Source organism: Pseudopodoces humilis, chromosome 4 (assembly GCF_049639895.1).
Source record: "Pseudopodoces humilis isolate 2021_Gansu_Grassland_sample_001 chromosome 4, ASM4963989v1, whole genome shotgun sequence".
Lineage (NCBI taxonomy): Eukaryota > Metazoa > Chordata > Aves > Passeriformes > Paridae > Pseudopodoces > Pseudopodoces humilis.
Window position 1 is genome coordinate 67,950,640 of NC_142203.1, and position 12,078 is coordinate 67,962,717.

A 12,078-nucleotide genomic window follows, 5' to 3' on the forward strand; every position below is an offset into this window, starting at 1 on the left:
AACCAAAAACAACCATCCAGGTCCTGAGCATGGCAACAACATGCCAGCCAAGAAAAAAAGCAGCAGAGCAGAAGCACATTGAGATTAAAATCCTCTACACACAGCTGAAAATAAATATAGCATTTGTAACACTTACATTATTGAAAATAAAAAAAGGAAATGTCACTGCAGAAGTCATGGAGTAACCAAAGCATCTACTTGCAAGAGAGACAAGAGGCAGGAAGCTCATCAGCACAGACCAGGAGGTGCCAGACACTTGTTCTCGGTCTGGTGACACCAGAGTTGGTGGAAGCAGAGGCTGCCATGGCACTAGGCAGGACCTGGCCAGGAAAGGCTGGGAAGGCCAACCAGACAGCTTTGGCAGACTCAAAGCAAAAGCAGAAAATCCCTTCTCTCTATGCTCAAGCCAAGCATTCCCTGCAGACATTTTCCCCCACTGTGGCTCTGGAGATAAGCCCAGGGGGTGCTCTGGGAATCAGTGAAGGGCCCTTCTCTGGCAGAAGCTTTGGGGCACGCTTTCTTCGGGACTGGATCTCTTACATCACATTTCTGACTTGTTCACTGCTGAACTCTGCACCCAGCAAGGCCTCGTTAATGAGGCTACAGACAGGAGTGATGGCAGCCAGGCAGTGGATCAAAATACATGGAAAAAATCCATGAAATGTCATAGGAACAGAGGAGAGGAATTCACCACAGTCCCACCTCCCAGTTGGCTCAGAGCTCACCAGAGACAAGGGAGAAGTGACACCTTCAGCAGCAGGGAGTGTGAGGCTGGGAAAAGGCAGCCCAGATTCTGGATGACACCACATTTACTGTTTCCTCCCCCAAAGGGCATTACTGCAGGAAGGTTGGGCCAGACCCTGCCTGGAGCCCCAGACACAGCCCCAGCCCCACACTGGGTTAAGCACAGGAGGGAATGACCAGGTGAAGTCACCTGAAGCTCCCCTCTGATTTCCCAACAGACACTGAAGTGGTTTGTCACCCTCCCACGGACAAAGCCACTCCTCCCTTCACTCAGCCGAGGCCTTGGCCTGCCCATGTCCAGCAGGAAGCTTTGCTGTGACAAATGCCCGTGGGGTATAAATAAACCACTGCCCCTCTCTCTTTAAGGTCTTGCAGCACCAGCAGCTGCTCTGACCACCCCACCAGACATGAGGAGTCTGCAGCCAACTCTCCTCTTCCAACTGAAGAAATGCAGCCTTTAGGGTCCTGAACAAGTCTTAGTCCCCTTACATATTCAAATAGGAGTTTTTAGGGCAGCAAATAACATGTGTAAAGTTGCAAATATTTTTTATTCTGTTCTTAAAGAAAAAGTGTTGGTGGGGTGTGTTCAGCTGAACCCTGGCCTTTCCCACTATGAAATTGTAATAAATGGAATTGATTTGTGCTAACTAAATTGTAACTGTTATTAAAGTTATTATTAGAAGCAATCAAAAGAATCAGTGTTATAAGGCAGATGCATCCCTTTGCAGATGTTACATGTTAAAATTGAGGTACAGGATGTAGTTTGGAAGATAAGTGATGTCTCAAGATGAAAATGGCCTTGAGATGGACAAAATTAGGACGATTTTAGACATTGAGGCTAAAGATCAGTATATATAAGACTAATTAGTAGCCTTACATAACACAACGTTTAGTACGCACGTGCAAACTTGCAAGGTTATCCAAAGGACAATGAGGAACAGGAGAAGCCTTTGCAAAAAGACCCCCAAAAGAAGACTGAAGACCCCCTAACAACAAGTGAAGCATGCACCATGAAGAAAAGTGACATAAAATCAGAAAAATCGGAACTAGGAGGAAATTTATGGGAAACATTAATGAATATGTATAAGCATACAGTATATAAGGTTAGCTTGAAGTGCTTTGTTTTCTACGTGAGGCAGGGTGGGAAGCCTCTGCAGCACGGTGGGTTTTGGATGTGAGGTGGGGTAACAAGCCCCCCCCGTACCCTGGTTGGTTTTGCTTATGCTTTAATCATACTTAATTACTGGCAAATTATTGATATATAAATTGTCATTTTTTACTAAATTGTATTCTTTTACTATACTGTATTCTTTTATACCAAATTACTATTGAATTTACTAAATTGTATTCATCTTTAATTAAACTGTTATTAACTCAAGGGACCTAGTTGTCAAAATTCGAATTTCATTTATAACAAAATAATTGCTAAGCAGTTTGCACCAAGGTCGTCGAGGGGAGTGAGTGTCACTGCAGCAGGCTGGGCAGGTGGGACATCTGCCACAGGGCCCGTCTCCTCCCCTACACGTGCTCTCTCCTCCACAGTTCACGGTGTGCCTGCGGTGCAAGGGGCAGACGATTTACCAGCAGGTCTTGTCCGTGGAGAGACCCAGCAGGCTGCAGGGCTGGAACTGGGGCTACTGCGGCCACTACGCCTTTTACCATGCGCTGTACCCCCGTGCCTGGCTGGTGTACGAGCTGCCGGGGCAGAAGGTGGTGCTGACTTGCCGGCAGCTCTCTCCCGTCATCCCCCATGACTATCAGGTAAGGCGGGGCCGGCTTTCCCAACATTTCCCGGTGTCTGCGCTCAGCCGTGCTCCCAGGCGGGGGAAGCCGCGCAGCCGTGCGTGCGGGAGCTCGGCATTGCAGCAAGGGATGGCTCGGCGCTGCCACACTGCCCGTGCTGGCTGCCAGCCCCAGGCGAGGGTGGCAGCTGTGCTGCCGACACGTCTGACCTTCCTCTTACCCCGGCGCAGCACGTGAGCCTGTGTCAACCTGCCGAGCAGATGAGTGATGAGGCACCCGCCTGAGCCCTAAACGCCGCTTTCCGCCTCTCTGCTGCCCGCCGTGGTGTTTGCCAGCCCAGGGCTTCTCTTTTGAATTTTATCTTGCCGAAGGGCCTCCCAAATTCCTGCGCTCCTGCTGCTGCTGCTGCTGCTGCTCCTCAGCTCGGCAGCAGGCGCCCAGACCGAGTTATTATTGCCAGTGCTCTTGCTGCCGCTGCACGGTGTGTGGCGTCCCCAGCAGCGGGGAAAATGATGCCGGGGCAGCTGCCTGTGGAGCAGCAGCCCTGTAGGACAGCATTGTGTGTCTCTGCCAGGACTCCAGCTTGCCAGTGGGAGTGTTCATCTGGGAGGTGGAGAACGGGAGGGATGAGGACGTGGAAGTGTCCATCATGTTCAGCCTGCAGAACGGCACGGGAGCGGAGGAGGACAGGAGCGGCGGGCACTGGAACGAGCCCTTCACCTTCCAGAAGGATGGTGAGCGGGTGGCTGGAGTCCTGCTGCACCACTGCCCAGCTGTGAACTCCTTTGCTATGAATATGTTAGTATCCTTTGTCAAAAAGACATTATTTCACGATTAATTAGGTTAATAAAAGTTATGTAAGTTACATGATGGTTGTATGAGGATGTTGTAATGAGGGAGTTATCCAGTTGAGAACTTTCTGGAAGTTGAATGCTGCAACCAGGAACAATGTGGTGGACTGCAATTGGAGGAGAAAACTACCAATGAAGAGGACTTATGAAAAAATAATTGGTGTGGAATGCTCCACCATATGGACCAAAGAAAGAGCTTAGATTCGGAGAGCTTAGATGAGGAGTTCAAAATGGACCAATCAGACTGGTGGCAAACTTATAAAGAGAGGTAAAGGCTGATAGTTAGGGTCTTCCAAAAGAGCCAAGCCTCCTGAGGAATGCCTGGCCATGTTTTTTCTGTACAGGCTGTTAACTGCTAAAACTTTCTCTGTTTTGTCAAGTGGGTTCTAGGCTTATCCTGGGGCCCTGTCCTCAATTAGTGATTTGTTTTGTTTAATAAACAAGGATACACTTTCTATAAGTGCATGAGCCATTTATAACTCCTTCACCCTGGCCATCTCTGCCCGGGAGAAGGTAAAGGGCTGGCCCTGCCACTGGGGCTCCTGCTGGGGAGGACGTGCAGCCCTGCTGGATGTGGGGGAGCTGCCTGCAGGCAGCTGGCAAAGGATGGGTGTGCAAGGGTGTAAGAGATGGTCTGAAGATTCTCCCATCTGTCTCACGACTGCCACAAGGAAAGACCCTGAACATCACAAGGGACTCGGTACAGGGGCTCTGGCCTGGTTGAGGTGGATGTTTGCCAAGTGGTTGTTAGCAGGTGTGCTTACTGTGCTGCCACGGTACACTGCCCTCGCTCTGGCTGGTGAGTAGAGACTTGTAGCCCACACCTGCCCACCCTGAGCAATGGGCCTCATCACAATGGTCATCAATCTCCTCTGGTTTGGCCTTATGCCCCTCGCTTTGTAAAAAACTATAAAATACATCCCAAAACTTACTTTCCTTTGAGATCTCCTCCACGGACAGAAGACTCTGCGTCGATGGACAGCTGAGTGGACTTTGACATTGGTAGCTATAATCCGCTTACTCTCTTTTCCTTAGGCTTTGCTTTCTCCTCTTTTCCCTCTATCACATACTAGTGCTAGTGATGAGCACTCAATAAAGTGTGTTTTGCTGTTTAAGTCCCTGGTTTGCTGACCATCTTTTGTACTCTAAGACCAAATAAAAGAACCACATCATGAATCCCACCTTGCGGATCGTGACAAAGGGCTTGGGGTTGACAGCGGTTCTCAGCGCTTGCCTGATGCCAGGAGTGGGGACATGACTCCCCTGAGAGCAGCCTCTTTGGGGGTGGTGTCAGGAGAGCAGCTGAGGCAACAAGTTTGGAGTTGGAGTTGCTGGGCAGCACATGGGGAGTGAGTTTGATCTCCTGGTGGTGCTGTCAGGGAGTAGAGAGCGTTAATCTTGTCCTCCAAAGCAGCAGCCCCTGATGATGCTCTTCCCTTCCTCAGGCTGGCACAGGAGTCACCCATGTCACGGCATTCAATCCCATGGGATTGGGCAGAGAGGTGTGGCAGGACCTCCTGCAGGATGGCAGGCTGGATTCACCCACCGGTGAGTCCCTCCATTCTCTGTGGGATGGGAGTAGGGGGAGCAGGGGAAATGGGTGGCTGTGCTGGTTCTGGGCACCCAAGTCAGGGCAAAGTTCTTTCCTGCAGCCTGCTTGGCTGATAAGAATTTCTCTAGGATGCTGTGGCTTGTTCCCAAATTTAGGCAGTATCCAAACTTCCCGTTGCTTGTCCTTGTTGTGGTTTCCCCAAAAGCTGTTCATACCACTTTGGGACTGTTCTTGACAATGAGTTCTGCCCTAACACACTATGAGTCAGGGGACAGGAAGATCGAAGCGTGGCAGAATCCCATCCTGGAGAACAGGTAGGACAGATGAGAGCACCTTCCCAGTGCCCCCCTGGGGTTGGCTGCCACAGGAGCATCACCAGCTCGGCCTCTGAGGGTGAGCTTCCCTCTTTCCCGCAGCCAGCTGCCTTCCTGGTACAAGTCAGCCCTCTTCAATGAGCTCTACTTCATGACGGATGGCGGCACCATCTGGATGGAGGTGCCCCCTGACTGCTGTGCCGAGGACCTGCAGGGGCCGGCGGGGGCGGGACTGTCCCACCTCCTCCCTGTCCTGCGGGAATACGGAAGGTTTGCTTATTTGGAAGGTAACTCACAAGGAAGTGAGGGATTCTCCCAACTCAACCCCTCCTATTACCGTGGCCATCTGTTTTTCACCTGCCATGGGGATGTTTTTCACACTCCAGTGTGTAGAGAGCAGTGCTATTGCCAGGAAAACCCCTTGTAGGCCCAAATGATTTGGCATGAAGTGTTCCCCAGATCCCTGGTGTCCTGTGTAGAGAATGAAAATGTCTTTGGATGGGGGCCCCTGCCCGTGGTGGGAAATATTCCCCTGTCCTGGGCCATGTGGAGGGAGGACCTTTTCCCCTTGCCAAGGCAGTCTCCTTTCCCTCACCATCTGCCCTGTCCCGCCAGGCCAGGAGTACCGCATGTACAACACCTACGATGTCCATTTCTACGCCTCCTTCGCTCTCATCATGCTGTGGCCCAAGCTGCAGATCAGCCTGCAGTATGACATTGGTGAGTGTCCCCAGAGGCCCTGCCTTGGTGCCTGCTCAGGGCTTCACCTCGGGAAGAGACGGAGGGTTTGGGACAGGGGCTGCTGTAGGGATGTGTGCCACGGAGCCAGCATCCCCCTGCAGCCGCTCTGCTGTGCCCAGGGCTTGCAGGCCTGGAATGCTGCTGCCTCAGCATCTCTGTGCCCAGCACTGGGGGTGCCTTCTTGCCATGCTGGAGGTGCACAGCTGGCTCTGCCTGCCCTGGGGGAACCCCTGGTCTTCTCAGCTCTGTCCTTGCCCCTTGCAGAGCAGTCACACAGAGCACTTGTGCCACAGCACAGCCTGCAGCCACAGCCCCCTGACCTCCCCACCCTGTTCATCCCACTCCTGATGGTACCAGCTGTGTAGAGAGGTCAGGAGCCGCCAAGGCCAGGAAGAGCACAAGGAGGAAGGGAGTTCCTTGCACCATCTCTGCAGCAGGCGGAGAGTTGATTGGGATGTCCTCCTTGCAGGTGTCTGCTGATGCTCCTGCTCCCTCTCCTTTTTATTGCTGCCAGGGCTGGGGGTGGCAGCTCTGGTGAGGACATTGTGCAATCGGGGTGTTCCTAAAATACCAGCCATCAGAGGGGCTGGTTTATCTCACCAGAATGTGTTTGTTCCAAGATTAATATGGACGATTAGACAGATACAGGAGCTGAGTTGGGTGATGCTGTTGACTTAATTGGTTTTGGTGTAATGCAGGTTGTTAAGATAAATTCAAAAGAAGAACAAAAGTGATGACATCACATTTGAGCACTCTGATGAAGAACATAATTAAGACATTGCTAGTGAAAGAATGTAGCAAAAATTTTGTTTGCTCACAATAAGAATCCAAAAAATTGTGTTACTAAAGGAACAGAAGCAAAGAAGTCAAATAGAATATTAAGTCCTACTGCACACACCATCAAGTTATTGTGCTCCTACTGTTTCTTCAGTTATTCCCTATTCCACGCTTCCAGAAAGACTTTTAATAATGTCAATTTCAACATTTCCAAGTAATGAGCTTCCTCATGCCTAAACAGCACAGCCCCTAAACTCAAACCACATGAACTTTAAAACAGTAGCCATTTATTTCCACTTCCTAAGAAACCTTAGACATTATCCTTTTATTCTCCTATACTCCAAATCTCTTTGTCAGTGACATGATTATATTGAATAAATTATTGTTATTATAACCTGCATTCCATATATACTACCCTGTATCTAAGAAATGACCAATAATAATAAGATAATAGCATTTCAGACACAAACTGCTTTAACATCAAAATGCATGAAGCCTTTGCATAGGAAACAAAAATGGGGGAGATATGGGAGATCAGACAGCTGAGCTGGGTAATGCCACCAGCCTCTAGGAGCTGGTACAGTGAAAGCCGTGAGAAAGATAACCCAAAACAAGAACAAGAGTCAAGACATCGTGTTTGAGTGCTCCGATGAAAAAATGTAACAAAGGCATTGCTAGTGAAAGAAAGTTACAAAAACATTGTTTGTACATGATAATGAAAAAGATTGTGTTACTAAAGGAACAGAAGCAAAGATGTCTGAATAGAATATTTTATACAAAACATAAAGGCCTACAAATGCTGGTGATCTAATGTAATAAACAGCTTTGCTTGCATAACATAATCGATGTCTCTCAGTCCCCACAGACAGGTGCAGGTGGACAGCCCAGGTGATGCCCTGGTATTCTGGTGTCACAGTACCCCTCCAGCCTCCCACAGCTATCCTAAGGGAGAGCTTCTTTGCATCTTTGTCCTTCTCCATTGGCTCTGGGCTCTGACATGGGAAGACACCAACCGGTGCAGGGATGTGGCATCTGGGAGGTTGCTCTTTCCAGATAAGGTTATTCCTCTGCCCAGAAATTCTCCCCTGGCAGCAGAAATAAGGCCATTTGTGACCCACTGGCAGCACTGGGACAGCAGAGTGGTCTGCTGAAGAATGATCACAGAGGAAAGGACAATGGGCTTCCTACCTGCCAGCCCTGAGAGCAATTAAGGATGCACTTTGGCACAAAAAAAGTTCTGTTGTGGCCAGAAAGAGATAATAACCTTTCTTGTGGTGTCCTCAGAACTCCCTCACCCTTTCTGTGGTGTCCCAGAGATCCAGTGCATATCCTGTGGTGTTCTCAAACCTCCTCCACCCTCTCTTGGTATCTTTAATGCTCTTCTCACTTGCTGCCCTGGCCATGCTCCCTGCCACCTCCCTCAGTGTCCCTCTCATACTCCATCTCTGTCCAGAGGGACTGGTGCTCTCCTACCCCATGGGTGTCCCTTGGCAGCAGGCTCAGCTCCCTCTGATATGAAAGGAGCAGAGCCCGGGCACCACGCACAGCCACCACCACCATGGGCACCCCAGGCTGCTGCTGCTGCTGGCCCTGGCCCTGCTCGTGCCCCATCATGCTGCAGCCAGGCAGGTAAGGGCAGCTGTGGGCAGAGTCTGGCTGTGCTGAGCTGTGCTGGGCTGTGCTGGGTGCAGGGTGAGGGGCTGCACGCCCTGGCAGTGCCATCCCTGCAGCCCCTGTTTTCTCTGTGCCACCCCAGCACACAGAGCTTGTGCCTGAGGGGCTGCATGTTCTGAGTGTGCCATGCTGTGCCATGTCATCCCATATCATGCTGTGCCATCCAATACTTCTGTGCTGTCCCTGGGTACTGTGGGTCACCCACCCCTGCTGTAGGGGGGTCCCCAGCACACCCAGCTCTTCCCTGTGCTGCCCAGAGAGCCCGCCTGCACACTGCACAGCAAAGGCACACGCTGGCCTTCAGGGGCAGTGACAAGAGAGGCAGCACAGTGCCATGGTGGGGAAGGGGAACAGGGGCACTGATCCACAAACAGAGGAGACTGTGTATGTTTGCAGCAGAGCTTTATTGGGAGACGCAGGGCCTGAGGCAGGAGGAAGGGCTACAAGCCTGGCACTGCCTCCTCTCTGGGAACTCCAGTGCTACCACCCCGGCTCCATGTGCTTCTCCAGGCGCTTGAATTCATTGTAGCCGACCCTGTGGGGACACAGACAAAGGAGATGTAAGGGTGGGACATGGGAGTGCCCAAATGCCCAGCCAGCCCTGTATCCTTCCAAACATTTGCACCTTGTCAGGACACCCAGGGAAGCTGTGCACAAGCACCCTGTCCTCCCTGACTTGCACGGCACCCAGTGCATGGCAGCAGCTCTGCCGAGCACTGAGCACCACAGGCTGGGAGCACCACCCCTCATCCCCATGCTCAGGCCACTCAGGATTGCTTCTTGGGCCTTTGGCTTTGGAAATGTCTCTCAGGTGGTGAAGCTCCCCTTGAACTTGTCATAGACACTTTGCACACCAAGTCCTTCTGTTGCCTAATCAAGGAAACCAGTAGTCCAAAGACCTTGGGATATCACTTGCCTGAATCACAGCCCAAATGGAACAATGCTATCCCTACTGGAACTGTGGAAAATTCCTGTAATTACCATCCCACACTACATCCAGGATGAAGACTGACTGATCACCCTAACGTCAATCACCTCATGACTTTACAACAAGACTCCTAAGTGAGCCCTTGAGCTCTCCTGGACCACTGCAGGGGCTGTGCCACCATCTCCCTCCGAGTGCATGGCTGAAGGGATGTGAACAGCCCGTAGCAAGTGCACTATGACTGCTGCCAGCTTGGATCTATAATGAAGTCTCTGCTCTAATTGTGATAAACCCTCCCAAACTACTTTATAAAGGTTAAATTGGTCAACGGTGAAGTGCTGCCAAATTCTTTAGACAGAAGCCATGGAGCAGGTCTGAGTCTAAGAGTGGAATCAGCCCCACCTAGGATCCATCAGTAGTTTAGAAAGCAGTGGGTACTTCCCTGAATTTTGTGATTCATGTGAAGGGTCACACTTCTCCTTTTCCTTCTTCAAGTCCACGTAAATCATTCTAAATTGATTCTGACTCCCTTTTTCCTTCCCATGTTTTACCCCTGAACAAAGCAAACAAGTGAACCTTGCCATGGGACTTCACTAAGTTTCACAGATACTAAACCTGCTTTGTTCAGCACATGTGAGAGTGACTCCTTAGTGACATAATCACTCATTTGTGACAGCCCCAACCCTTGTGGGTGCACAGGGGACCTGTGCAGAGCAGGGACAGAGAACTCACAAGGTGGCTTTCCAGTCGTCTCTGCGTTTGTCCGCGTGTGACCTCAGCAGCCACATGGTCTTCAACACCTCCTTTCCATCCTCATCCACAAAGCACTGGCCCGTGAAAACCGTGATGGAGTCTGTGGGGACAGGACAGGAGGTGGAGGGAATTGTGGCAGGTCAGTGGCTGGCCCAGCACAAGGGACAGCAGAGCCCTGCTGTCCCCAGCCTCTGGGGACAGCGGGGATGGGGACAGCAGGCAGGAGGGCTCAGAGGGCAGCGGGTGTCCCACGGAGAGGGGCAGAGAGCGCCGGCTTCAGCCCCCGCTGCCCCTGCTGCACCCTGGCACTGGGAGCTGACAGCAAGCAAGGAGCTCCAGGGACAAGGATGGGGGAGCTCAGGGAGGGGAGAGGGAGAGAGTGGGGATGGTGCAGGGGAAGGCAGGGAATCAGCAGGGACACTGCAGGCAGGGACAGAAGGGAGGCTGGGGGCGCAACAAGGATGGTGAGAAAAGACTAAGTACCTGAGAAAGTCCAATGGACAGTGAAGCCAAAGGTGGGCTGCTTCAGCAGATATGGCTGGTGCTGGGACCCCAGCAATGGTGACAGCTCAATCTTTTTTGTGGTGGCTGACACAGCTGTGTAGTATATGCCAGCAAAGTCACCATTTGCATTCACCATCATGATGGTCATGTTGGAGCCCAGGTCATTCTCCCAAGTCCCAGTCAGGGAGCACTGCAGAGTAAGGAACTCAGCACTGGTGCCTGCAGCCACAGCCCCCTGCCCACCCCACCCTCTGCATCCCACCCTGACGGTACCTTTTTCACAGAGAGGCCATGAGCCCCCAGGGCCAGGAAGAGCACAAGGAGGAAGGGAGTTGCTTGCACCATCTCTGCAGCAGGCGGAGAGCTGATGTACAAGGAAATGTCCTCCTTGCAGGTGTCTGCTGATGCTCCTGCTCCCTCTCCTTTTTATTGCTGCCAGGGCTGTGGGTGGCAGCTCTGGTCAGGGTATTATACAGTGTGGGTGTTTCCATATTTGGTTTAAACCCCTGATAGTGAATCCAAATGGGAAGGGTGGGACACTTCCAGTCAGAGTAACTGATGCGTGACCATCTCCTGAAAAAGACAGGAATTCCAGTAACTCCTCGTGGGGGGTGATTCTATAGCTGCATATTTTAAGCACAGCACTTTAACACTCCCATACTATATACATCAAAATTTTCTACTTGTAATCAAAACTAATTATTTTCTATTATTAAATACATTATTCTAACAGAATATTTATAATGTCCTCAGATGTCCCCTGCCCTCCCTGAGATATCTTTAATGCTCTTCTCACTTGCTGCCCTGGCCATGCTCCCTGCCACCTCCCTCATTGTCCCTCTCATACTCCATCTCTGTCCAGAGGGACTGGTGCTCTCCTACCCCATGGGTGTCCCTTGGCAGCAGGCTCAGCTCCCTCTGATATGAAAGGAGCAGGGCCCGGGCACCACGCACAGCCACCACCACCATGGGCACCCCAGGCTGCTGCTGCTGGCCCTGGCCCTGCTCGTGCCCCATCATGCTGCAGCCAGGCAGGTAAGGGCAGCTGTGGGCAGAGTCTGGCTGTGCTGAGCTGTGCTGGGCTGTGCTGGGTGCAGGGTGAGGGGCTGCACGCCCTGGCAGTGCCATCCCTGCAGCCCCTGTTTTCTCTGTGCCACCCCAGCACACAGAGCTTGTGCCTGAGGGGCTGCATGTTCTGAGTGTGCTGTGCTGTGCCATGCAGATCCACACCACACTGCAGTGTCCATGATCAAGGAGGTTGCCAGCTCTGGCTGTGCTGCCCCTGGGGGTCCTGTGGGTCTTCTACCCCTGCTGTACAGGGGGTACCCAGTACCTCCAGCTCTGCTGCCTTGCCTAGAGACTGGGGGTTGCTTTCCCAGCTGATGCCCATGGGCTGGTCCCAGCTGCCAGGGGGAGGGGCTGTGCCATGGGACACACATCCTGCTGTGCTGAGGGAGGCTGAAAGTGGAACTGTGCCTTGGCACTGACCGAGCCACCCAC

General features: G+C 51.8%; 2 protein-coding genes across 3 annotated transcripts; one reads left to right on the plus strand and one right to left on the minus strand.

Moving 5' to 3' along the window:
- The first annotated feature begins 1,472 nt into the window (after window positions 1-1,472).
- On the plus strand, window positions 1,473-6,310 carry LOC106628426 (non-lysosomal glucosylceramidase-like). The gene is made up of 7 exons (XM_088054646.1): window positions 1,473-1,493; window positions 2,287-2,505; window positions 3,062-3,285; window positions 5,133-5,204; window positions 5,307-5,491; window positions 5,820-5,924; window positions 6,210-6,310. The coding sequence occupies exons 1-7, from the start codon at window positions 1,473-1,475 to the stop codon at window positions 6,308-6,310; spliced, it is 927 nt and encodes a 308-aa protein (XP_087910772.1).
- A 2,543-nt stretch (window positions 6,311-8,853) lies between these two features.
- On the minus strand, window positions 8,854-11,000 carry LOC102111096 (avidin-like). Of its 2 annotated transcripts, XM_005528046.3 has the most exons (4): window positions 10,852-11,000; window positions 10,558-10,768; window positions 10,054-10,174; window positions 8,854-8,931 (listed from the first exon to the last, which is right to left on the minus strand). In XM_005528046.3, the coding sequence occupies exons 1-4, from the start codon at window positions 10,921-10,923 to the stop codon at window positions 8,877-8,879; spliced, it is 459 nt and encodes a 152-aa protein (XP_005528103.2). In that variant the 5' UTR covers window positions 10,924-11,000; the 3' UTR covers window positions 8,854-8,876. The 2 variants fall into 2 exon arrangements, with proteins under 2 accessions (XP_005528103.2, XP_087910573.1); XM_088054447.1 differs by lacking the exon at window positions 8,854-8,931 and having other exon boundaries at window positions 10,050-10,174.
- Window positions 11,001-12,078: the final 1,078 nt, after the last annotated feature.